General features: G+C 38.5%; 1 protein-coding gene across 9 annotated transcripts in view; it reads right to left on the bottom strand.

Moving 5' to 3' along the window:
- Positions 1 to 1,486: 1,486 nt before the first annotated feature.
- LOC114160928 (pleckstrin homology domain-containing family A member 5) overlaps positions 1,487 to 24,260 on the bottom strand; it is a 153,869-nt gene continuing 131,095 nt past the window's right edge. For 6 of the 9 annotated variants that reach the window (XM_028043868.1, XM_028043869.1, XM_028043872.1 and 3 more), the window contains 13 exons: positions 23,922 to 24,023; positions 23,705 to 23,813; positions 23,084 to 23,127; positions 20,444 to 20,626; positions 18,681 to 18,816; positions 13,828 to 13,946; positions 12,086 to 12,096; positions 11,835 to 12,048; positions 11,483 to 11,623; positions 9,434 to 9,529; positions 6,190 to 6,335; positions 5,757 to 5,905; positions 1,487 to 4,568 (listed from right to left, as the gene is read on the bottom strand). In XM_028043868.1, the coding sequence (XP_027899669.1) occupies positions 4,534 to 4,568; positions 5,757 to 5,905; positions 6,190 to 6,335; positions 9,434 to 9,529; positions 11,483 to 11,623; positions 11,835 to 12,048; positions 12,086 to 12,096; positions 13,828 to 13,946; positions 18,681 to 18,816; positions 20,444 to 20,626; positions 23,084 to 23,127; positions 23,705 to 23,813; positions 23,922 to 24,023 (1,485 nt within the window). In that variant the 3' untranslated portion in view covers positions 1,487 to 4,533. The remainder of the gene's footprint in view (positions 4,569 to 5,756; positions 5,906 to 6,189; positions 6,336 to 9,433; positions 9,530 to 11,482; positions 11,624 to 11,834; positions 12,049 to 12,085; positions 12,097 to 13,827; positions 13,947 to 18,680; positions 18,817 to 20,443; positions 20,627 to 23,083; positions 23,128 to 23,704; positions 23,814 to 23,921; positions 24,024 to 24,260) is intronic. The other 3 variants (XM_028043871.1, XM_028043878.1, XM_028043866.1) reach the window with 2 other exon arrangements.

The raw sequence follows: 24,260 nt of genomic DNA, 5'->3' as shown, positions 1-24,260 counted from the left end.
AGTGACAGAAAACGGAGCAAGATTTGGACTCATTTTAATGCTACATCAAGAGCTCCAGGGCAGAGTGCAGACTGTGCAAAGTCAGCATTTCCTATCTGCAGGCTCGACAAACAACCTGCACAGGTTTGCTATAGCACATTGCTATAGCATTGTTATGCGGCATTTTTACTCATCATAAGTGCTTAACAATGTCAATAATGAAACAAAATATTATAAAATTAGGTTTAAGCTATTAATTAATTAATTAATTAATTAATTAATAATGTCAAAAATATATATGGGGAGCCGTTTGGGAGCCGAAAGAGCCGGCTCTCCACAGTAAGAAGAGCCATTAGAGCTGCATCTCGAAAAGGAGCCGAAAATCCCATCACTATTGCAGTGACCATGGCAGAAATGAGTGGAGAGGGGTTCGCTGCACGAAGGCAGACTGATAGTATTAAAGTGGTGCTGCCACCATTTGGTGAAAGGAGGAATTACAGTTTCAAGTTTTATGATACCGGGTAAGCTAGCCCTTAGTTGTACAATATTTGTACAAAAACACTAAAACATTGTTTTTTTACTATGTTTTTGTGTAGGCACTCCCAATTTTACTGTTCTTGTTTTGAAGGTTTCCAAGGAGCTTTAATGAGGTTAGCAGTGTTTTATTTTTCAAACTTTAAAATGGTTTAGTTGCTATGGCTGTCAAATATTATTTACATAGCACTTTAAAACATTAACAACATACATGGACCATGGCTGATGATATGCATTAGACAGAAGCAAGGTCTACAGCTCAGATGTTAGGGTCAGACTCGTGGCTGTCCAGATACTGTGATTCTCCTTTTTAGAATAATTCACAGACATGATTGAGCTCTTAATCAGTGTCGAACATTTACTTTCTTTTTAAGCTTCTCAACCAGCCGTCACCGAACGCCCCAAAACCTCTTCTCAAACCTTTTCCCATCCGGGGAAAGGTTTCTCACAGTAAAACATCGCCTTTCAAAATAAAACGTTTTATAGTTTTCCTATTTTAGTTTTCCATCCATCCTTCTCTCCATTTTCTACCACCCTTGTCCCTAGTGGGGTCGGTAGGTGCTGGTGCCCATCTCCAGCTAACGTTCCGGGCGAGAGGTGGGGTTCACCCTGGACAGGTCGCCAGTCTGTCACAGGGCATATTTTAGTTTTCTTAGTTTTTAAATGCTGCACAGTAAAAACTGGCTAGTGGCTAGTGTTTAAAGCTGGGGTGATGCGCTATTTTGCTCATTTTAGTGAGGACGCTGCAGCGTTCTGGATTGACTTTTTATACAAGATCAGACATTAAAAGATGCTAAGAGTCAATCACACAAAGTCACACAACTGAAGCTGTACGGAGGGTAGTGGTCCCCAACCACCGGGTCGCGAGCGGTACCGGTCCGTGGACCAATTGGTACCAGGCCGTGCAAGAAATAATTAAATATTTCCGTTTTATGTAGGGAAATTATCATCCATTAAAGAAAATAGACTGAACAACTTTAGGAACATCAACATTTATTTCACATGATATAAAACAGATGGGGTATGAACCTTTTGCATATTGACCCTTATAATAACAATGTCTTTAATATTCACTCTTTTTCAGGTTGTAGATAAATTATGCTTCTTTTTAGAATTAGTTTTACAGTTTATACATGTCTAAAATTTATTCGTCCTGAAGCGCCAAAGTCTGCCTTATTGCTTCATACGTGTGCTATTCTCCTATGTATCACCATCTAGGACAGAATCACAAACTGTTTGCTACCTAAGCAAACCAAAGTGAGAGAGGAAAACAGAAGACAAAAGCTGCAAAAACAGACAAAAATCAGAAGCATTCTAATACTTTGCATGCTCAACCAAGACTTAAATCACCCAATCCAAATAAATATTTCAAAAAGAGTTAGTTCTCTACAAAAGAAGAGAAAAACAGCAGCATGAAGTGGCACCATTTTGAAGGAAAATTGGCTGTTTATGATAAATTTATGATATACTTTATCTGCACATATGTCAAAGGACAAGTTGTATTTTTATGAAAACAGGAAGTCTTTAGCAGAGACAAGACAGAAATCAAAATGAGTTTAAAATCAGTACACTTTAGTGGTCACTTGGGGCTGAAGTTAAGCACTGCATGTGTTTGGAGGCAAATGGATGTACACTCGCCTTCAGCAGCTCATAAACAGCAGACATATGGCAAGAATTCCCACACTATTTCTTATTCTGTACTTTAACATTTAGCAACAAAATTCTAATGACCCCAGGAACAAGCTCCACATTGTGTCAGCACTGTGAAATGGTTTGCACTTATTCAGCAGCTCTGATTGTACAGTGGCTCTAAGATGGCCAGAAGTGTTTGCTTGGGGCCTTGTTGAGAAACAATTACAGAAAAGACTTACTCGAGACATACAGAACACTTTAGCATTTTTGTGTCTCATTCTAAAATGTGAGTTTCTATTGGGGCAGCGATAGCCTGCTTCTTGTTCTACAGTTTACTTCATCCAGAAGGTCTGCTTCCTGGTTTTGCTCTGAGGTCTTAAACGTTTGTATAAAATGTGCCAGTTGGACACTAAGAAGCTTACTGGAAATTGCCTGCTCTGTAAACAACCATCCTCCACTGTGAAGAGAGCTGTTAAAGTTAAACGGCTGTTAAAGTTAATTCAATAAGCTGCCGACATGGACTGAACTTGATGATGATCATGGTTACTGATTAAACTTTAAAAATTATGTAGCTTTATGTTATTAAAGGTAAAGTTTAATCAGTAATACTTTTATAACAAATTTATGTCAGATCATGATTAATCATGATTCTTGGTTAATGTCAAGTTGTCATAATGAAGACATTTTGAATAATGCAAAAGTGTCATGATTTACTGAATGACACTTTATGACAACAGTCATAAATATTCATGAAGATGTACTCATGTTCATGTCATGAGACAGTGTCATGACAGTCTTATTTACAACCCGTCAAATAAAGTGTTACCCAGAAAATCAATGCCATCCTTAAAACTTCTCTTTCTGTTTGCTGATTGGGCTAGTAGAAATTCTACTAGAGGGAATCAAAGTCAATGGGAGAAAGCCCAGACTGAGCTTTGAAGTCAGATTTGAATCGAGTGGAATAGCGTAGGAAGGAGAGGACTAGGCTAGGTCCAAGGCCAGGCTTCCATATGTCTGGGACTCAACTTGTATTTGCGTTGGATTTTTACCACACAGTTTTCTCACCTGGTGCTATGCCTAGAAGAAGCAGGTGTAGGTGATACAAAGGTTTGAGGGAACCGTTACTGTCAAGGAAAGCTGGGGGCCACTAGGATTTGTTTTTGACCTGATGGCATCCAATGGCATCAATCAAAAATTTTTAACCAGATTGAAGATTGGATGATGACACAAAATGTGAAACAGTATGTCATCATTCAGTTCACTGTAAAGTGAGGCATAGTATCACCAGTAGGCCATTTGGTTTTTGACACTTTGGAAGAGCCATGTGAAAGTACTTATAACAAACATGGTCCACAAGCTTCAGTGGACCAATCTGCATAATTGTGATGTAATTGGAAATTATTATTTCTAAAAAGAAAAACAAACAAACAAACAAACAAAAAACCCCAGTAAAAAACATGTTTTTAAAAAGTTAGAGGTGCTTTGGGTTCAGTCCCCTTACTCTGATCCCTCTAAATAAAGTCCAGAGCAGCCTTATGCTGGAAAGGAAAGGGAAGCTGATAAGAGTTAATGGGAGGATGGATGGAGCTAAATCCAAAACAATCCTTATTTCTTTGTTGTTTCCCCTTAATGAAGGATGCCAGTGAGCTGTCATCATTTCTTCAATTTCAAACAAGCAATTTAAACATGTCTGAAAATGATTCACGAGTCAGAAATCTTCATTATATGTTTAACTTGCCATGTTTTCTAGAATACTCCTAAGAGTAATGGACAGAAACAGTAAAGGTGTCTGATAAGAAAAGCACAAGGATTGCCATCAGTGGTCCTAATCAAGCATGTTCTATTAGTCTAACATTGCTGTTATTATAGCAATGTAATAACAGCAATGTATGATATATTCTCAACTTAAATGTTGTTTTCTTTAGATCTAAGCAGAAACTTATAATTAACAAAAATAAAGTCTAAAACAATGTGATATTGTGATATCACATGATATTGTGATATTTAATTGATATATGTTTTATTTACTGAATAGAGTCACTGAAATTAGACTTTTGTTCCCTTTTGATCCATCTCAGGGTTTGCCATTGGTAAAAACATAATCTATAACCAGTTCACAATCTTTTTTATGCAAACATGTTTAGGGGATAAAAGGAGCTTCTCAGTTTGAAAAATGTCTAAAATGTACTAATGAATAACAAGCTCTGTCTGTGCCAGGATTCAAAGACTTCCCACTAGCCATTGATTGCTACTACCGAGTGTCAATCTCTGTGCAGGCATGTAAGTAGTTCTGTCAGGAATGCAGAAAGCCATGGAAACATGCTCCGTGCTGGTTGGCTACATTTGGGCTTCATGGGATGTTGTTTTGGACTCTGAGGCTGACCATGCTCACGTGTCGCTGCTAACCAAGGTAAACGTCTGCACTGCAGGGAGGAGAAGGGACAGAGGAAAGCATGTTAGTCATGTCTCGCACTGTTTTACTCTGGAAAGTTACCGTAATAAAAAAAGATCATGTAGTAAAAGTCTCAAAAAATGAAATGTCCATCCATCCATTTTCTGTACACCTTTGTGTACAGAAAATGGATGGATGGTTGCTGGTGCCCATCTCCAGCTAACGTTTCGGGCGAGAGGCGAGGTACACCCTGGACAGGTCACCAGTCTGTCGCAGGGCAACACAGAGACAGACGGGACAAACAACCATGCACACACACACTCACACCTAGGGAGAGTTTAGAAAGACCAAATAACCTAACAGTCATGTTTTTGGACTGTGGGAGGAAGCCGGAGAACCCGGAGAGAACCCACCAAGCACAGGGAGAACATGCAAACTCCATGCAGAAAGACCCCGGGCCGGGAATCGAACCCAGGACCTTCTTGCTGCAAGGCAGCAGTGCTACCAACTGCACCACTGTGCAAATAAAATGTATGGTGGCTAAACAGTTAACAGTTAATTATAAGTGGTTTATTAAACATACAATCTTTCTCCTTTTTTTTGCAAGTAGTTTTAAATTTGTGCCTGTACTATGACGAAAATAGTCAGTGACTCATTGTGTGAACCAAAACAAATAAAATCGTAATATTTTACTGTACTGTAGGGTCACTGTATGGATAACACAGAAAGTAGATGCCCTTCACAATGTGGAAAAATATATACATTATGGAAAGTAATTAGTTAAATGTACATTTATTACTGTAATCACAATTTGTCTAATTTGTACCTTACAAAACCCAAATTATTACTTGAATTTGTTTGAGTAAAATTAGTCAGTTACATTTGAAACCATTAATGAGTAAAAATATAACATGAGAAAACACCAGAAAAAACAGCACTGATCTTTCAGCTGGGTTTGTATTAAGATCTCAGACAGAGGAGCAAAACCCATCAAGTTTAGTTCAAGTAAACGTCTGAGAAAAAGAAAAGCCCTTGCTGAATTTAATGTATTTACAGTAATACGCAGCAGCTTTAGCATACATTGTAAGCTTGAATAGTATTTTAACAACAAATGGAAATGTCAATTTGATCAGGTATTGACCTGATAAGACTGACATATTTTTAATCTTATCTGAAGGAATCCGTGTTTGGATAAATGTGAGCAAAGAATCTTTCTTACCAGACATGTTGCTGTTGATGTTGTGCGTGTTGCTGTCTCCAGGCAGCTGTTTGCATGAATCAAGACTCTTCCCAAGGTGCTCCTCCTGGCTGGGAGTTAGGCTTTCCTCTGTTTCCTGTTCCTTAGGCTCAGGGCTTGATGGCTGAAAACTGCATTGAGCAGAAGGAAAACACATCACATTCATAAAAGCTCAACATGTAGTATATTTCAAAAAGTTTCTAAATGCAATGCCACCACCTCTGTGAAACAGTGGTTTTGACTATAGCTCATAATGTCTGTCATTTTACCATGATGACACTAGCTTTGTTAAGTTGTCTGTATTAAACAAAAATAAATTCAAGTTCAGTTTGTTTTGGGATGTTTGTCATGGTCTCACTTTCCACAGAACTATGATTATCCTGTTTAAAATATATTACACTCTCCACACACAGACCTGTTTTCAGTTAAGGTGTTTGTAGGAGAGCTGGTCAGATCTTGACCTTTGCTCTCATCATCCTCAAAGGGCTGAAAGTTTACGATCTCCACATGCTTTGGTTCTGTGCCGAGGTCCACAATGATCACCCTCTGGCTCTCACACAGCTGAAGCAAATAAATAATACTTTCAGAAGAAAAGAAAGCGGCTGGCAGTAACATAAAATGTCAGGACAATGTTTGAACAATTTAGTAAAATTCCAGTTTTTCAATTTTAAGTGCCTTTCTTAGCTGTGCGACTAAAAAATCATAATCACATTTTTTAGATTATTTTCTTTATTCTGCCTTTTTAAAAATAAGCTTTCTTTATTTTTTGTTAAAATGGTCACTATGAACCAGTCAAAAACAACCAGGACTGTCAGTCAGACTTGTGTACACGCTACTCACACCCTCCCCTGCTGTAATGTGAAGGCTACACTGAAAAAAATAACACTTTGGATGAACATAAAAAAAAATTATGGAAAGGATTTCCACCTGATTACTTTGCTTTATTTCAGCACCATTGGTTATTCCAATTTAAAGCAAATGTGTTGGCTCAATTTAATTTATTAAGGTTGATTCAACTCAGTTGGACCCAGTGTAATTTAAAAGAGCCAGCCCAACTAATTTGCAATGCTTTGGACCAAATAATTTACTTTACTTGATTAAGATTAATGCAAATTTAGAAAATTGCATTAGTTGAAACCAACATTTTTTTTTCCAATTTTTTTCTCCGAAGAGTTTTTGCAGCGCTAGTGGCTCGTATTTTTTTTGCGACAGTAGGCAGACAGGAAAGAGGGCGAGGACATGCGGCAAAGGTCGCCGGGACCGGGAGTCGAACCAGCGACGTCCGCATCGAGGACTAAGGACTCCAAATGTGGGGCGCGCTAACCCCCTGCGCCACGCACAAAAAACCAGCTTATGTTGTATGTTACAGTGGTACCTTCACACTACTTAATTAAGTTGATCCAACTCATGAAAATAAAGTTAGCTCAACAAACATGCTTCATGCTGAAAGAAAGCTATTTCATCGTGTGGAAATCCTTTCCATGATTTAATTACGTTAATTCAAAGACATTTTTTTAAGTTACATTACAATAAGTGTTTTAAGACAGGACTGGGTGAAAGGGTAGAAAGAACACTCAACAATTAGAAAAGGTACAACAGAACTGTATTTTCAAAACCCAGCCACCTTTCTGTATTTTCATGCTGTAGTTTTTACAGTGCAGTTCTTAAATGCAGAGAAAAACAAATATCTATAATTTAATGTAAAACCGCTTTGAAGTTTTCCCAGGCGCAAAACAGTTATGTCGCGTGATCTTCCATAATCTCGCGTGATCCCCTGATCTCGCTAGACCCTCCTCGGAGGGAGATCAATCTGATTATAATGAATCATGTTATCTCAACATGATTACATTTCATAAACGTTAAGTTGTTGAATTTCTTGTTTATCCAACATGATTTTATCACGTTTTCATTTGAAACATGAAATTATTTAGTTAAAAGTACATGATATTCTCTTGTTAATGTAATAACCCCCTAAATTCATTTTTTTCAGTGTAGTAAGAATGGTCACTGATTATGATGAGCAGTGAGGAGCTAAAGTGACATTTTTAAGAAATACGTTAAAAAAAAGAGGTGCAGTTGGTAGCAAGAAGGTCCTGGGTTCGAATCCCGGCCTCAGGTCTTTCTGCATGGAGTTCCTGTGCATGCTGGATTCTCTCTGGATCTCCGGCTTCCTCCCACAGTCCAAAAACATGACTGTCAGGTTGACTGGTCTCTCTAAATTCTCCTTTATGTGAGTGTGTACATGGTTGTTTGTCCTGACTGTCTCTGTGTTGTCCTGTGACGGATTGGCGACCTGCCCATGGTGACCCCACCTCTCAGCCGTTGACCGCTGGAGATAGGCACCAGCTGCCCACGTGACCGCATGTGTTAGAAATGAATGGATGGATGGATGTAAAAAAGAAACATTTTTAAATAAAAGTTACATACTGCAACTTTAAATCAGTCTTCACACAAGAAACTTTTCAAAGCTGAAACATTTCTCTAATTTTTCAAACAGCACAAACTTGGTTGGTTAGGATTGTTTTAATTTGTGTCCTGGAACACAGATGAGCTAAATAAAATAAAACAAACGAGCGACGAGCGACCAACGCATTGGATCGATCGATCCAAGTGGTCATGGCAGATGGCTGCTCACTGAGTCAGTTTCTGGTTCTGCTAGAAGTTTCTTCCTGTTAAACAGCAGTTTTCCTTTCCACTCTCACAGAGCATAGTGATTATGCTCTGTTTGAGGGATTTCCCCAAAGTCAATGACACAATGCAAGCAACAGTAAGGTTTCTGCAGTGGAAACACACCATTAGCAAGGGCGTAAATCACATCTCATTATTGGGCGGGACCATAAACAGGAAAATTTCTTAAGAGCAATTTTGGGGGGGTCGGTAAGGTTCCAGTGAAATGTAATGTAAAATGTAGTTTAAAAAGTTTTTAAACCACATTCAAACTGCAGGACCAAAAATTACTGGTAATGCATATCAAGTGATTTTCTCAGTAAACAAACTATTGAGAAATAAAACTAAAATTCAAATGTTGCTTCTATATGAGTTTTGTTCAGTCTCACTGATCTAATCTCTGCTACACCTTTACAAAAATGTAAGGTTCTAAATAAAATAGCTTTAATGAGCAACTGCTCTCAATAAAATTCCCCATAAACATTGATTTATTGAAATGGCTCCCAATAGAAGTTATGGGCTGTTTAAATTATAACTGCTTTATTTTGCTTTATTTTGAAGCCTTTTTTTAGTTTTGTCATGTCCAGGGAGACTGAGAACCAACAGGTATAGAAATGAATATCTGGGGAGTATCATAACTTAAACGTAACATTTAATTTATTTTGTGGTTTTAAAGGCTCTACATTGAAGACAGTGAGAAATAAAGGCATAGCTTTCTTTTTTCTATCTGTTCTCTTCTGTTCTTAGCTCCCTCACACAGAACTGTTGGTCACTTGCTCAGCCCCCCCCTCTTTTCCAAGATTGGGGGGTTCGGGACCCCCCGACTACCCGGGATTTATGCCTATGACCTTTAATAAAGCCTGTTTACCGACCAGCTACTCACATTACCAGTGGTAGAACATTTTTTTCTTAACCAACTTCTGATAAACACTTAAACTGTGATTACCAGTTTTGTCTATTTTCCACTAATATCTTCAAGAACTTGACTGTACCTCCTCTGTCTGGTTTCTGATCAGCAGGTTCATGGCCTTTTCCTGCTGCACCTCTTCATGCTGGGAATCCTTCACACGATCAGTTCTCTGTACTTTCTGCAAATTAGTACAAAGTTTCTCATTACATATACTGAAATCCACAAATGGTTTCCCTGTGTAAAAAAGCATTATATATTACATCTCGTCAAATCTTAAAATTAATCAAATGGGCAAAAGAGAGTGGAAAGAAACTAACTTTGAAATGAACTCGAACTCGTTTTACATCTAAGATTGATCTTAGATCAATCTTTTAATGGAACTTTTAATGTTCCATTATATGTTCTATTATATGTTCCATTATACTTTTAATGGAAAGTATAATGGTTGTAACTAGGGGTGCCCCACTCTGATATTGATATAGGAAATTAGTCTGATATCAGCCAAAAAATGAGTATCAGATTATATCAGAATATCTTCAACCCACTGACTAATAATAGTCACTTTTTCTTGCTGTTTTCTGTTTTAGTAATATCACTTGATCAAGCCTATTTTAACATTTTACACTACAAAATAAGTAATGAAAATATATATGACTCATGGGTCACGTTAACTGAATACTGTCTTTTTTTTTTTCTTTAAATAATGAAAAAATCTCAAGCCCATCTGTCATTTTGACAGATTACATTCTTGGTGCAGACATTTTCGACTTTTTGCAGAGCATACATTTTGGAGGCAACTAAAAGCAACAAATGAAAATAAAAAACACCCCGTTTGGAAATCATCTCTGACACTGAACTAGTTGCATCTCATTCATTGGAAGCTGACAGCATGTTATGGACAGAACGTCTGGTTCAGAAGTGCATTCAGAATATTGGCTAAAGGGGAGTTTTTAAGAAACTCTCAGTACATATAGAACAAAGAAAACTACAGAGAATGTTGTTGTGTTAATCCATTAAAAGTTTAAATAGAGTAGATGAGGAAAGAAAGAAAGTAAGGTGCAGAAGTTAATTAGACTGTAACAAGCTCAGTGTAAGCTACATGTCCTGCTATGCTCAAGCAGGAGTGCAGTTACATGTGACAAAATGGAGTTCGAAGATGTTAAACAAAAGCTAAAAACAGGAGACGTAACACTACTTACTCAAAAGGTGGTCTACAAACAAAAGAAGCACAAGCTTACTTAAAATATGTCAGGTTCACTTCAGGCTCAGCCCTTTAATTAAAGTTGGGTTGGATCGGGCTCAGAGACGATGTCTATGGACTCGGTCCCAGCCAGGTTGAATTTTTTAGGTCCATCTGAACTCTAGAGCAGATTTCTCCTCCAGAGGCGGACCAAGAGGAAGTTGTGGTGATGTGTGTTTGCAACTCCTGTGCAGCTTAAAACTGTGCAGATTTAAATGTGGTTGTTAAACTTCCTTGTTCATATGTAGTTATTGGGGCCACAGTCAGTAGGTTTTGTCACTGCAGAGACAAAAATTAGATGTGTTCACCTACTTTATGTGTGATGAGATCTAAATTTCCTGCACAACTTGTTGAATATTAATTCAATTGCATAAAAACTAAAGGCCACTGAATAACCTATGTCTATATCATTAACCCTAAGCTTTTTTCACCTTGTGTGGTCCAGGGCATTCCACTGACTTCCATGTGCATTTTAAGAGTTTTTTTGTGTGTGTGTGATTTTGGGAACTGAAAGGCTGACAGGATACCCCATCGCTTCCCCGTCGTCCGACTGTGCCATCTGTCATTCTCCATCTCAACACAGCGCTAAGATTGCAGGAGGCTTAAAAATTGACGGGTAAAAATAGAATATGACTAGAAACTACAAAAGTCAAAATTACTAGATTAATCAAAATGTCTAGCGCAACCTCTGGTATGACTCATGCTTATATCGCATTGAGTCAATTGGTATTGGCCAGTACTCAAAACTGCGATATCGGTATCACATTGAAAAAAACCCCAACTTGTGTCAGAACACCCCTTGTTGAAACTGACTGCTTGGAAATGTCTCCATCATTTGAAATGTGGCATTTAATTTAGAGCACAACATGGAACATGGAGTGTGAGACGAACCTGTGGTGAGATCGGTGGCCCATCTACAGTGTTAGCTCCTGATGTTGCTTCAGTCTGTTCCTTATGAGCAACTTTTAGTTGCAGCAACGCTGTCTCAAGCTCCACAGAGTTCAGACAGGCCACTTCTGTCTGCGCCCAACGCTGAAGACAAACATTGACACCCACACAAACACAGATACTATGAATGGTTACAAATATCCTGTGGTATATTCACTTGAATTAAATTTCACATACAACATAGTTGTCAGGTTTTGAGGAAAAGATAAACATGAATACAAGTATTTAACCAAAGGCATTCTGCTACAGACTTACATGCCTGCAGCTAAATCCCTGTATTTGTAGGCAGAATCACCTGCAAGTGGAGGAGGGGGCTGTCTTTGTTGAAAGAAGATGAGCGTGACAGTGTTTCTCTTCTCTTCTCTCGGAGTGAAGATGCCTCCTGGTTTCTCCTCATTCTCTCCAGCTGCTCCTCAACACTCATCCTTGTTCTGATGAAATCTCGCTCCCCAAATCCCATCTGATCCACAGCACTCCTTGGACGATCCTGAGGAAGACTAGACTCAGTGTTGTGCTTTAATGCTCTGGTAACCTGTGTGAAAAGCACTGCATGTAGACTAGAGTGAACCTTGAAAATAAGGAATAGTAGTTTCAATGAAATGGATCTTGAATACATAGAAGGAAATTTTAAGTGATCCTTTATTTCAGTGACTGATCAATAGACTACGAACCAAAAGGTTAACTTGATAATTTAACCAAACATTTCTTTCCCAAAATAATATATTTATTTTCTTCTTCACTTCTGATTTTCATTATGAACTAGTTGTTTAGACACAAACCAGATTTTAGGGATCGATCCCAACAGGATCAATTTTGTTAATGTATATTCCTCTTGTACATTGGTCAAGAGTGTCAATATACTTTCTTTTTATTGTTTTATTGTTTTTATTGTTTTTTATTGCAAAGCAAACATAAAGCCATGTTTGCTTTGCAGTATGCTTGCCTACCAAGATGGCACGGATCACTTCTGGTTCAGACTTCTCGTAGTTATGCATTAGTGAAGGTTTGGTGTTCAACTGATGACTGTCAGATTGACTGCAGTGTGCTGAGGAAGGAGAAGCTCATGGCTAATGGCCGCTCTCACTGCTCGCTCATGACAGACAGGTTACAGCTGAGTTGCAAAGTGTTGTCACCATTAAAGTTTCCAACAAAATCACTTCCGGTTAAATTAAGCAGGTGGGGTATAGAAGAAGCTGCGGTGCTTGTCAGGGAAGAAAGTGTCTTCCACTTGCTAGCCAACAAGTGGAAGACACTTGTTTAAGTACTTTTGGGATAAAAACTGTTGCATGGCATTTGGCTTTAGCTTGCAAGGGTAGCAACCACCTGTTAGCTCGTACAAATGACTCAAAGTCTTCTGGAGACATATTGAGGGGACAAAAAAGAATCCTTTGGAAGTGTCGCTCTTCTTTTTTCATGTAGAAAGTAATGAAGGCTCACCTCATTAATTTTTTTTTATTACGGCCAACAGTTATACAGTGTGACACTGTCTAAATTTACACCAGTCAAAAGCAATATAATAAACAACTCAGGTAATATTAGCCTTCCTGTGTTTACACTGTAGATTCCAGTACAGAATGTACCAAACCACGAAAACCATCATAAACAAAACAAAAACAAAAAAGTGACCTCCATGGAGTGAAAAATAGAATAGATATACAATTTTTGAAATAATTGAGTTTTTATGTATCACAACATTTTTTTTAGTTAATAGGATTATTACAACATATTTAGGTCAACATGTTCAGCTAATCCTGGTTCCCTTTTAAGGGGAGTTTTTTCCTTCACTGTCACTCATGAGGTAAGGTTGCATAGTCAATGACACAGTGTCACAATAGTCCACTGCAGCTACATGTCTGTCCAGGAAGAATGAATATTGCAAGTTAGTATATGTTTCTAAGTTTCCTTAGAAAGAAAACCTTTTATCTAATTTGAATGAAAAGCTGATCTTGACTGCATTGTTTGATAACTAAGATTGAATTGCAATGTCAAAGTAAGTAACTTGAAATCTGTCAGATTGGATTGAGTTTATATTTTTTGTAAAGTGCCTTGAGATGGGATTTGTTGTGAAGTGGTATTTACAACAAATCCCATGAAATATATAAATACATTTAATTGAATCTGTGAAAGCCCTGCCTAACCTACTCTCTAATTGGTGAGTTACTCTTCTGACACACACTGCTGCACAGGACCAGCAGTGTGTGTCATATGAGTGAAACAGTATGGCTTCTTTTCATGATTGAGGGTTTGGTGTTTCTGTTGATGCAGAAGAAGTTGATGTTGACACTTACACATCTAGATTCAGGTTTTTTGGTTTTCCTCAGGGTGACGTAGGAGGCGATAGTGGAAGACTCAGGGGGGCTCATGGGAGATTTAGTCCTGGGAGCAACAATACCCACTGTAGGGGGCACTGTAAAGGAAAAAAAACATGTCACTTACCCTTTAGAGAGCAAAAAGCAGCGAAGCTGCTTCATGTTGTGGCAAAACACTGAACTATGCTACAAATACAAAATAAAGAGATGGAAAAGAAAAGAGACATGAAAACGGAGAAGTATTATGTAAAATCAACTTGTTTTTAGCTTTACACAATGTTATGTGTAAAGTTTATCAAAAACATATCTGGAGTGTTTTGATCCTTTCATGTGCGTTTGAGAAATCCTTTAATGTGCTGTGGCAACCTAGCCCAGCCATCATCTTTCTGTGCAACTCCGCAGCTCGAAAAATGTTGTCACTTCCAGCACAGTCTGGGCTTTCTCCCCTTGACTTTGTATATTTTTAATTTCTTATAAAATTTTCCAGTATTTTTACAACAACTTAAGGTAAAAGTTTCTTGATTGTGCTATAAATTACACTATCTGAATGGAAAACAAATAATATTGCCCTTTTAAGAAAATCATCACAATACGTACCATTACTTAGGTTCGAGTGCTCATTTAGTGAATGTGCATTAACTTGTAGTATGCAACTTTTATACATTTTCCTTACATATTTGGTGAAACCATCACTATGCTGTGACAGAATGAAATGAGACAGATAATCCCAGCACTGATTAGAAGCAACGAATCAGAGCCAGGGGGAGGGTCTTAGTGCTGCCCATCATGGTAAATGGCTTGTACTTGCTTTATAAAGCTCACTGGACTCCAAAGCACTTCACACTACATTCACCCACTCATGCATATTCACAAGCTGATAGCCACAGCTGCTCTGGGGCAGTCTGGACCATGCCGGCAATACCGGACTTTCTGACCACCACCATCAGGCAATGTGGGAGAAGTGTCTTGCCCAAGCACACAATGACAGAAAACCCATTGATTGCAATTTACCATGTTAAATTGTTTCTCCACCATTTATCAGCGTGTACATGAGCATGACCGATGGCGCCAAGATCCTCCTCCTGGCTCTGATTGGTTGTTTTTGGTCAGCAGTGGTGCATTCCTTCAGAGAGCAATAGCAGCTCAGAGAAGAGTTGGAGAAGGTTGATTACAGACCCTATATTGCCATTTGTATCATAAATGATACATAAGTTTCTGTGGTCTCTATCTTTTATACCATGATCAATACTTACCCAAAAACCTATTGTGTACAATTTGAGCCTTGTATTCTGCCATCTACTGGATTATCATTGCACTGCAGGCAGAGAAAGCATTTTTTCCCCACTTTTTAAAATGTCGTCTCACATGAGATTGGTCATATGCGTTTTCCAGGAAAGTCTTTGCCAATTTTAGACAGCTTACAGTAAAAATAATATACACATTGTTATTCACTTTTTTTTTAAGTAATGTTTTATGTTTTGACATAATGCACAATTATTTCAAAACCCTAACCCTTTTTGTTATATTACATTTAAATCGTGTTAAAATGTGTGTATCATATTTGATACTCCAGGTATTTAAGGTGCTTTATCACTGAACATTAATGTCATATTTTTATGAAGTAATCAATGTCATACCAGCCACAATTCAGCCACAAGCTTTTGTTTACTCAATAATCATCATTAAATGTAATTTCAAAATTATTTATTTACATTTTTTCACAATAGTGCTTATTCTAAAACCATAATGTTTATTGTGTATTGAGTAGTTATTTATATATATTTTAGATTTTAGAAAAGAGTAGAGGAAGAAGAGAGAGAAAGAAAATACTTTGAATAGTCATCAACATATAATGTGAGACAATTCAAGCTATATAGAGCAGTAAGGAGAAGATGAGGAGGACTGGACTCCCCCAGCCATGCATAATAAAATATATTCAGATACCAACTATGATGAAGACTATGATGATCAAAGTGTAAACCAGACCAATATGGCAATTGAGGTCCAAACAATCACCCTGGACACTGTCAGAAATGAATCAGTGAAGACTAATGTGAAAAACAAATAATACAAATTTAGAAAATACTGTCAAGTTCCATACGTTGATATCATTGCTAGGGTTGAGGAAGGCTCAAAGAACAGGTGTTACATGACTCCATGCATATATTCAAGCACTTGGTCACTGATGAAATGCTCCAGAGGATTGCAGAACATTTTCCACTGGTTCAATGCCAACAAAGGAAGAAATAGGTCCACTGCCTGTCATACTAGATCACAATTAGGTTGTTGTCCTGGTTCACTCTGAAGTCCATTCACCCTTTTCCACTCTTCAATTCATTTCCATTCCTCATGAAGCAGTATTCCATCCACTCCAAAACTCATATAATGGTTTTCAGGCCAGCCATTTTGAATCACATGAGTTCATGGGAGGTGTTACTCTTCTTGATATATTATCATGCACCATCTTTCCCAAAGATGGTCACTGTTACAGTCTTCATCATCAATGCTTGAAACCTCTACAGAAGAGGTTAGCTGAAGCTACAACCTAAAATGCTTTAGTTGGTACTCCTCCTACAAGTGCAAGAAAGGTCAAAATCAAGTATGGTAGACAACTTTCCTCTCCTGAAGCAACTTCAACAGCACCCTGTAGCTGCAGTGTACCTCTTGATGTGAGAAAGAATGACATTAATCGTTTTCCAACATGGGAAGCCCAACAGAGATGCAAGTACTGTTCTTGAAATCATTTTGCACACATCTACGTACTGTAAAAAGTGTGAAGTACAGCTTTGCCTGAACAAGGACAGAAACTCTTTTAGTTCCTACCACGATGTGAAATAAATGCCTATAAAAAGTTGTTGATGGGAAAAAAAACTAAGAAAAACTTTCTCAAATGTTTCATATTTTCCAAATGTTATAGGCAACATTTGTTTTTGCATCTAAAACTCACATTGTTGTGAGCCAAAAGTCCTAAGAAAAGCCTGCCGTATCAAATCTGATACAAAAATATATCATAAAATAAATGACATGGCAAAAAAACTTTTCTTAGATTTTGCTTCAAGGCTTCATGAAGATCCTCGTTTTAAATAATCTGAATTTTCTGACTATTTTTTGATGGGTCAGGCTTTTACAGATTATAATTACAGATTTCTCTGTCTATAAAGTAACAATTTTAACAAATATGTGTAGTCTCTGACCACACAAAGCGACATTCTAGAATGCTCGGGAAACAGTCCGATCAAAGGTCACCAGACATTAAGTTTAAAAAAAGCTGTACTTAGTGACTTGTTTAGAAGTTTTTGTGTCGTTTACTTCAGTAGTTCTAGGTGCGGCGCCACCAGAGGCGCGAGAGGAACAGGTTTTCCAAAGGGTTTGGATTATGCAACACAGTGCAGAGTGAAAGAGAACTGAAGTAGTTGAAAATGTAACAAATGTTGCAACTTTACTCCCAAATGGAACTGAATCTACTGTACTATAAGATATGAAAACACCAAAAGCCTCTTTAATATTAGAAAAGGTAGACATTCAAGAACAAACCATGCAGGGTTCACTGAGTGGCCATGTTAAAGCCAATCTTGACTTTTCAAGATTGACTTTAACATGGCCACTCAGTGATCTGTATACATTAGTGTGAAAACACAAAGAAACTAAAATGTATCATTTTCATATTTTTGCTTTAAAATGCACTATATTCCTGAAGGTATTGGCTCACCTGCCTCAACTCACATATGAGCTTAAGTGACATCACATTCCTATCCGTATGACTTTGGTCCATCCTCTGTAGCTAGAACAGCTTCTACTCTTCTGGGACGGTTGTCCACAAGCTTTAGTGTCCACAAGTGTTTATGGGTATACTGTGGGATTTTTGACCATTCTTCCAGAAGTGCATTTGAGAGGTCAAATACTGATGTTGGGCAAGAAGGCCTGGCTCTCTGTCTCAGCTCTAATTCATCCCAAAGGTTTATCTATCTTCTATATTCTATCAGGTTGAGGTCAGGACTCTGTGCAGGTCAGTCAAGTTCATCCACACCAGACTCTGCCATCCATGTCTTTATGGACCTTGCTCTGTGCTCTGGTCCATAACTCATATTAAGGCCCAGTAAGGGCCCAGCTCCAAACTGTTCCCACAAAGTTGGAACAAGGAATTATCCAAAATGTCTTGGTATGCTGAATCATTCTGAGTTCCTTTCACTGGAACTAAGGGGCCAAGCCCAGTTCCTGAAAACCAACCCCAAACTTTATATTTCACACTATATGCTTCAGCATCCGATGACTCCGCTCCATCAGTTTACGTGTCCTACAATTTCTTGGCTGAGTTGCTATTGTTCCCAAACACTTCCATCTTCTTACAATACAGCTGACAGTTCACTGTGGAATATTTAGGAGTGAGGAAATTTTATAACTGGATTTGTTTGACAGGTGGCATCCTATCACAGTTCCATGCTGGAATTCACTCTGCTCCGTTCTTTCACAAATGTTTGTAAAACAGTCTGCATGCTTAGATGTTTAATTTTATACACCTGTGGCCATGGAAGTGATTGTAACTCCTGATTCTGATCATTTGAATGGGTGAGCAAATACTTTTGGCAATATATAGTTGCCAAAAGTAACATTCTTTAATTTTATAGGGAAATGGTGAAGGGACCACCTGCAGCCTGGGTGCACTGTGTTCTTGGCATAACAGCCTATTTCTCCAAAATGTACAATTTAAACCAGTTTATCTGATGCATCACATTTTCTCACAATATCGCAAGAAGAAACCTCAGTGGTCCATCCTCTGTAGCTAGAACATCATTATCCTGCTGTCGGTCAGTAAACACAAAGTCTGACTGTACCTTTGGATGGTGGGGTGTTTTTACTTTCAGTAGATGTCTCAGTCTTGTCCTTATCATCACCGTTGGCCTCGTCTCCTTCCTCCTTCACAGTTGTGAGCTCAGGCTCGCTCTTATACAGCCGGTAGTCTGGAGCTTGCTATGAGATCAAGGTGAAGTGATCCATGGTTAGAATACACAGTCAGTAGAGGTTTAAGAAAAATATTCATACCCCGCTGAGGTTTTTAGGATTTTCTCAATTTTCATATCCAGAGTAAATGGTAAGCGGCCTGTACCATTTACAAAGTCCACAGGACCCCAAAATACTTGACACTACATTCAGTCATTCACACACACACACACACACACACACACACACACACACACACACTCCCATTCTGATGGTGGTAAGCTACTGGTTGCTCCTATGCACTGGTGCCACCAGGCCCTGCGATCCCCACCGGCAGACAGGTGGGGATCTTGCCCAAAGGATACAACAGCAGAGATGGAGAACTGGAAACCCACCGATTGTACGACAAACACCTACAACTGTCACCACAATCCTCCCTAGTGTACACTGGATTTCTGTTCCTGACCGAGTACACAAACACTATGTGCTGAGGTTCTAAGGGTGACTAGCTTACCTCCGCTTGGAGTCATTGTAGGTTCCCACATGTTAGCAGACAGTCTGAGAAGAAGGGATAAATTGTATTTTCTGAATCAAGAGGATACAGAAGTTCCTTTACTGATGTCATGGTGTCCTGGCTCTAGTCCTTTGTTACACATCAGGTCATCTCACACATAGAGTACTTACTCTACCAGTCATCAGGAATTATTCCTTGTTATTCACCTGGAGGGTTTGTACATCCATTACAAATCCATTTAAACAATGATTATATGCGTCTATGGATTTCAGGTCGTGAAGCTCCTCTGTGGATTTCAGAGGAAACATGCATTCTTCATGTTTCCTAAGTACTGAACTACTGTATATCATAGAAGGAGATCAGAGGTAGCTTGTCCACTTCATCTGACATGTTTTCATTGTCTATCTCATATTTTTCAATCCTGACATCAGTGATTTTGTCCATTCTCTCTCCATGTCCAGATGATGGAAGGATCAGACCTCTGGAAGATGTTCAGAGAATCCATCTCTGCTTTAGACTGAAGGCAGTTAGTAGCACCAAATTTTGTCCAGCGGTATCAGCGTAAAGTGGAGTATATTCAAGGTCACACCACACCACAAACTTTATTGAATGAAATTTAATTCAAAGAAACTGAAAATATTAAGAATCACTTGCACTTCACAATGAAGCTCCGAGTTGTGTTTGATGAAATATGGAAAAGTTTAGGGGTATGAATATTCTTGCAAAAAGTTATACTGTACACACTCTCCTGTATAAAGGTCACAGAGCAAAAAGTCATATTAAAGAGCCTGACACATCACTATTATTATGTCTAAATTTAAATAAGTGGCTGCAAAACAGCTCAGAAGGTTTACTGGAGGACAACACAATGTTTTAAAGTCCAAAGGTAAGGTGAAGGACAGACACAACAGGAAAAATCTGACTACAATGATGAAACTCAGGATGAACCATGATGGGTTGAATATCATGATGTGTCTGGTGTAGAAACGTAGGGCGGATGGAGGTGGGTAAGTTACTGGGAGGAACTTCTCATTCTGTAAATATTTGAAGGTGAGGCTGAAAATGAGGTCAGATAAAGTGGCTCTGTGTGTTCATTGATGATGGAGGTTGGAGTGGAGCATGGAGACTTTAAACAGGTCTTACGCTGTGTGCTCCATTCCTGGAGCTGGCCTTGCGCTCTTCAGGGCGGTGAGCGTGGAGGGTTCGGCTGCCGGGTTGTGAGTGGTGGGGGAGGGTGTGAGGGATGCACTCTGAGTCATAGCACTGAGGGAGGGGCGGGCGAGCGGGCACCTTGCTGCCCTCTTTAAGTGGGCTGGGTGCCACTGCCTGTTGACAGTTAAACAGCACAGCTCAGAACCAAGACAGGACCACACTCACACCGTCACACTGAGGACGAGCTTACTGGTGAAGACAGGATAAGCTCAGTGGCGTGCTCACATCACACACATTATGCACAAGCTGGAACAAAGATGCATGTTCACATGTCCAAACTGCTGTCTGTAGACTACAGAAACACGCCTACCCAACATGCAGCAGGGACATGTTGGCTACAGACAACTCTTCACTAAACTGGCTGTGCTGGAGTTTGAATTTTAAACTGTTGGACTGCTCCCTGAGTTATCTTCTGTTGTGAAGTATTTAAAAAAAATTCAGTACAATGAAGAAGTTCATGTGTTTCATGAATTCATCTCAAAAAGTGAAACTCAAATATTACTTGTATTCATTCCACACAGAGTGATATCAACCAGTTTCTCATGATTTTTGGCTCACAGTTAAGGAAAACTCAAAAATTTGTTCAGAAACAAATTTTTGATTATTAATGATCAAAACATTTTCAAGATTCCTAATAATCAGAGAAATAACAAAGGATTTTAATTCAGAAATGTTATATTGCAGTTATGTTACACCCACATAACCATGGGAAAGAATGTTGACTTTACAGTTGTCAAGCAACTGGTTCAAGCAACCAGCTTTGAGGGTGCTTAACAACTGTCACAGAATCCAAACCACAATGATAATTTCATTTTCCAACATGCTTTGGTCAAACATACCAATATCTATTTTAATAACCATGGTAACACTAGCAAACTGGCCTGACCTAAATCCCACAGAGAATCTGAGAGACACCAGTTGACCCAAAGCCTGCTATTAAGGAAAATGACCTGTACTTGTATAGCGCTTTATCAAGTCAGAGGACTCCAAAGCACTTCACAGATGAAGTCAGTCACCCATTGGTATACTGACAGTGATGAGTTACATTGTAGCAACAGCTGCAAGGCTGCCATGCACTGGTACCACCAGGCCCTCAGCCATGGTGGATGAAGTGTTATCTCCAAGGACACAACAACAGAAATACAGTGGGACAAAAAAGTATTTAGTCAGCCACCAATTGTGCACGTTCTCCCACTTAAAAAGATGAGAGAGGCCTGTAATTTTCATCATAAATATACCTCAACTATGAGAGACAAAAGGAGAAAAGAAAATCCAGAAAATCACATTGTCTGATTTTTAAAGAATTTATTTGCAAAATATGGTGGAAAATAAGTATTTGGTCAATAACAAAAGTTCATCTCAATACTTTGTTATATACGCTTTGTTGGCAATGACAGAGATCAAACGTTTTCTGTAAGTCTTCACAAGGTTTTCACACACTGTTGCTGGTATTTTGGCTCATTCCTCCATGCAGATCTCCTCTATAGCAGTGATGTTCTGGGGCTGTCGCTGGGTAACACAGACTTTCAACTCCCTCCAAAGGTACCATTACTTAGGTTCGAGTGCTCATTTAGTGAATGTGCATTAACTTGTAGTATGCAACTTTTATACATTTTCCTTACATATTTGGTGAAACCATCACTATGCTGTGACAGAATGAAATGAGACAGATAATCCCAGCACTGATTAGAAGCAACGAATCAGAGCCAGGGGGAGGGTCTTAGTGCTGCCCATCATGGTAAATGGCTTGTACTTGCTTTATAAAGCTCACTGGACTCCAAAGCACTTCACACTACATTCACCTGTAACCAATTCATTGGTTACAGGATGAACTCCTGCCTCCTCAACATCCTGAATACCTGAGCAGAACCACAGACTGATGTCCTCCATACCACACCTCATTGATCCAGTGATTGAAAAGGAGCCAAACCAAGTACGCCAAGTAATGCTAGCAGATACTGCACAGTACATGGACATTTTGTTCAGTACTTAAGCTGTGTGTGTGGTTGAATCCATCACATAGAAGTTTAACTTTCTGAATTGAATCACTGGAATAAGTATTTCTGATTATATTTTAATTACTAAAGTATCTTGAACTGACTTAAAATGAATTTTACAGATATATCAGAAATATTTAAATCTTGTATTTTAATAATAAAAAAATGTTCAAAAGGGCAGTGTTTCCCAACCCTGGTCCTCAAGGCACACTGCCCTGCATGTTTTTAGATGTTTCTCTGCTTTAATACACCTGATTCAGATGATTGCAGTTCAGCAAAACCTAGCAACTAAAATCACCTGGGCTGAATAAAGGCAACACCTAAAACATGCAGGGCAGTGTGCCTTGAGGCCCAGGAATACTGCAATATACTGTAGTATAAACAGATGTCACTCAGATGTTCAAGCTAAGAGATTTTGGGGATAAAAGCAGCAAAACCTCTGATAAATAATGGGTGCCAATGCTGCTGTGGCCTAAATGAGCAAATAATATTTGGTCAAATACTTGGAGAGTATTTTATTAAGACCAAAGGTTATGATTTAAATTATGTGATAGATGTAATGTGTGAGCTTTACCTCATTTTTCTGCTGACTGGAAAGAGGCGTTGAACCAGGAAAACCTGCAAAATATAACAAAAAGAGTAGAAATATCTGGAGGAACCACTAAGTCAGACCAAAATCTTCAAAACCAACTAAATGCAGCCAGGAACATGGCTGCCTGAGCATAAGAAGCCATCGCTGAGCTAACTGCCTGTTTGGATAAACAGGAACAAACATTTTAGAGTAAAATCATCTTCAATCAATTTACTGTAATAAATTAGAGAACTATTGAAAAGCCCATTTATTTTAGAAACTTTATCACTAAGTGAATCAAATTATATAGATTAATTCCACACAGATGAATGTTTGAAAGCTTTTATTTCTATTATAATTTTAATAATATAAAACTTGACACTTAAAATATAATTTTTACATCACACCAACAAAAAGTTATTTTTCAAAACAGGAATGTGGGCTTGTCAAATCATGTTTCATACCTATTTAATGGTTGTTATTTTCATAAGGCATTTTTAATCTGACAAATGAGACTCATTGACATATATATAGCTTATTGAATATGACTGTATTACAGTAGAAAAAAATTTGGATGCCAAGGTTGCAGAAAAGTTTTGAAAGTGATTCGTTTCATAAACTCACCACACTCTGTTCTCTGGTGAGGTTTAGTTTTAGACAGAGCCTCCATCACGTCCTGGATCCTCCAAAGCTCCTTCTGGATCTGGATGTGCCGCTGACTTGGAGGTTCTGTCTAAGACATACACACACAAAAGAAACATATAGTAAGAGAAGAATGTCATTAAGGCACGAGCCACCAATAAAGAGTGTGTTTGTGAGTGGGTCTGGGTCTGTCTGCTACCTGTGGGCTGCCCAGGGCCTCCAGCTGCTCCAGCAGTTTGGTCCTGGCTAGAGTTACATCTGCCTCCAGCTGCTCATACTCCTTCAACGATCGCTCCAACTCCTGGGAACAACAATGACACACAGTGTGTGCAGATGTGTGTGTCCATATGCTGTGCATGTGAGTCTTAGACCTGCATTTAGTAATAGGTAGGGGTGTGAATGTGTGGTCACCAAGGTTTTCACATTGGTGACTCTGCCTTTATGCAATTAGAATCTAAGAAATTCCTTTACAAACATATTCAAAAACTTTATAACTAATATTAGTTATATATATATATATATATATATATATACACAG

The sequence above is a fragment of the Xiphophorus couchianus genome, chromosome 17 (assembly GCF_001444195.1).
Source record: "Xiphophorus couchianus chromosome 17, X_couchianus-1.0, whole genome shotgun sequence".
NCBI classification, from domain to species: domain Eukaryota; kingdom Metazoa; phylum Chordata; class Actinopteri; order Cyprinodontiformes; family Poeciliidae; genus Xiphophorus; species Xiphophorus couchianus.
The sequence above is the reverse complement of the archived record's forward strand: the minus strand, read 5'-3'. Positions and strand labels throughout refer to the sequence as shown.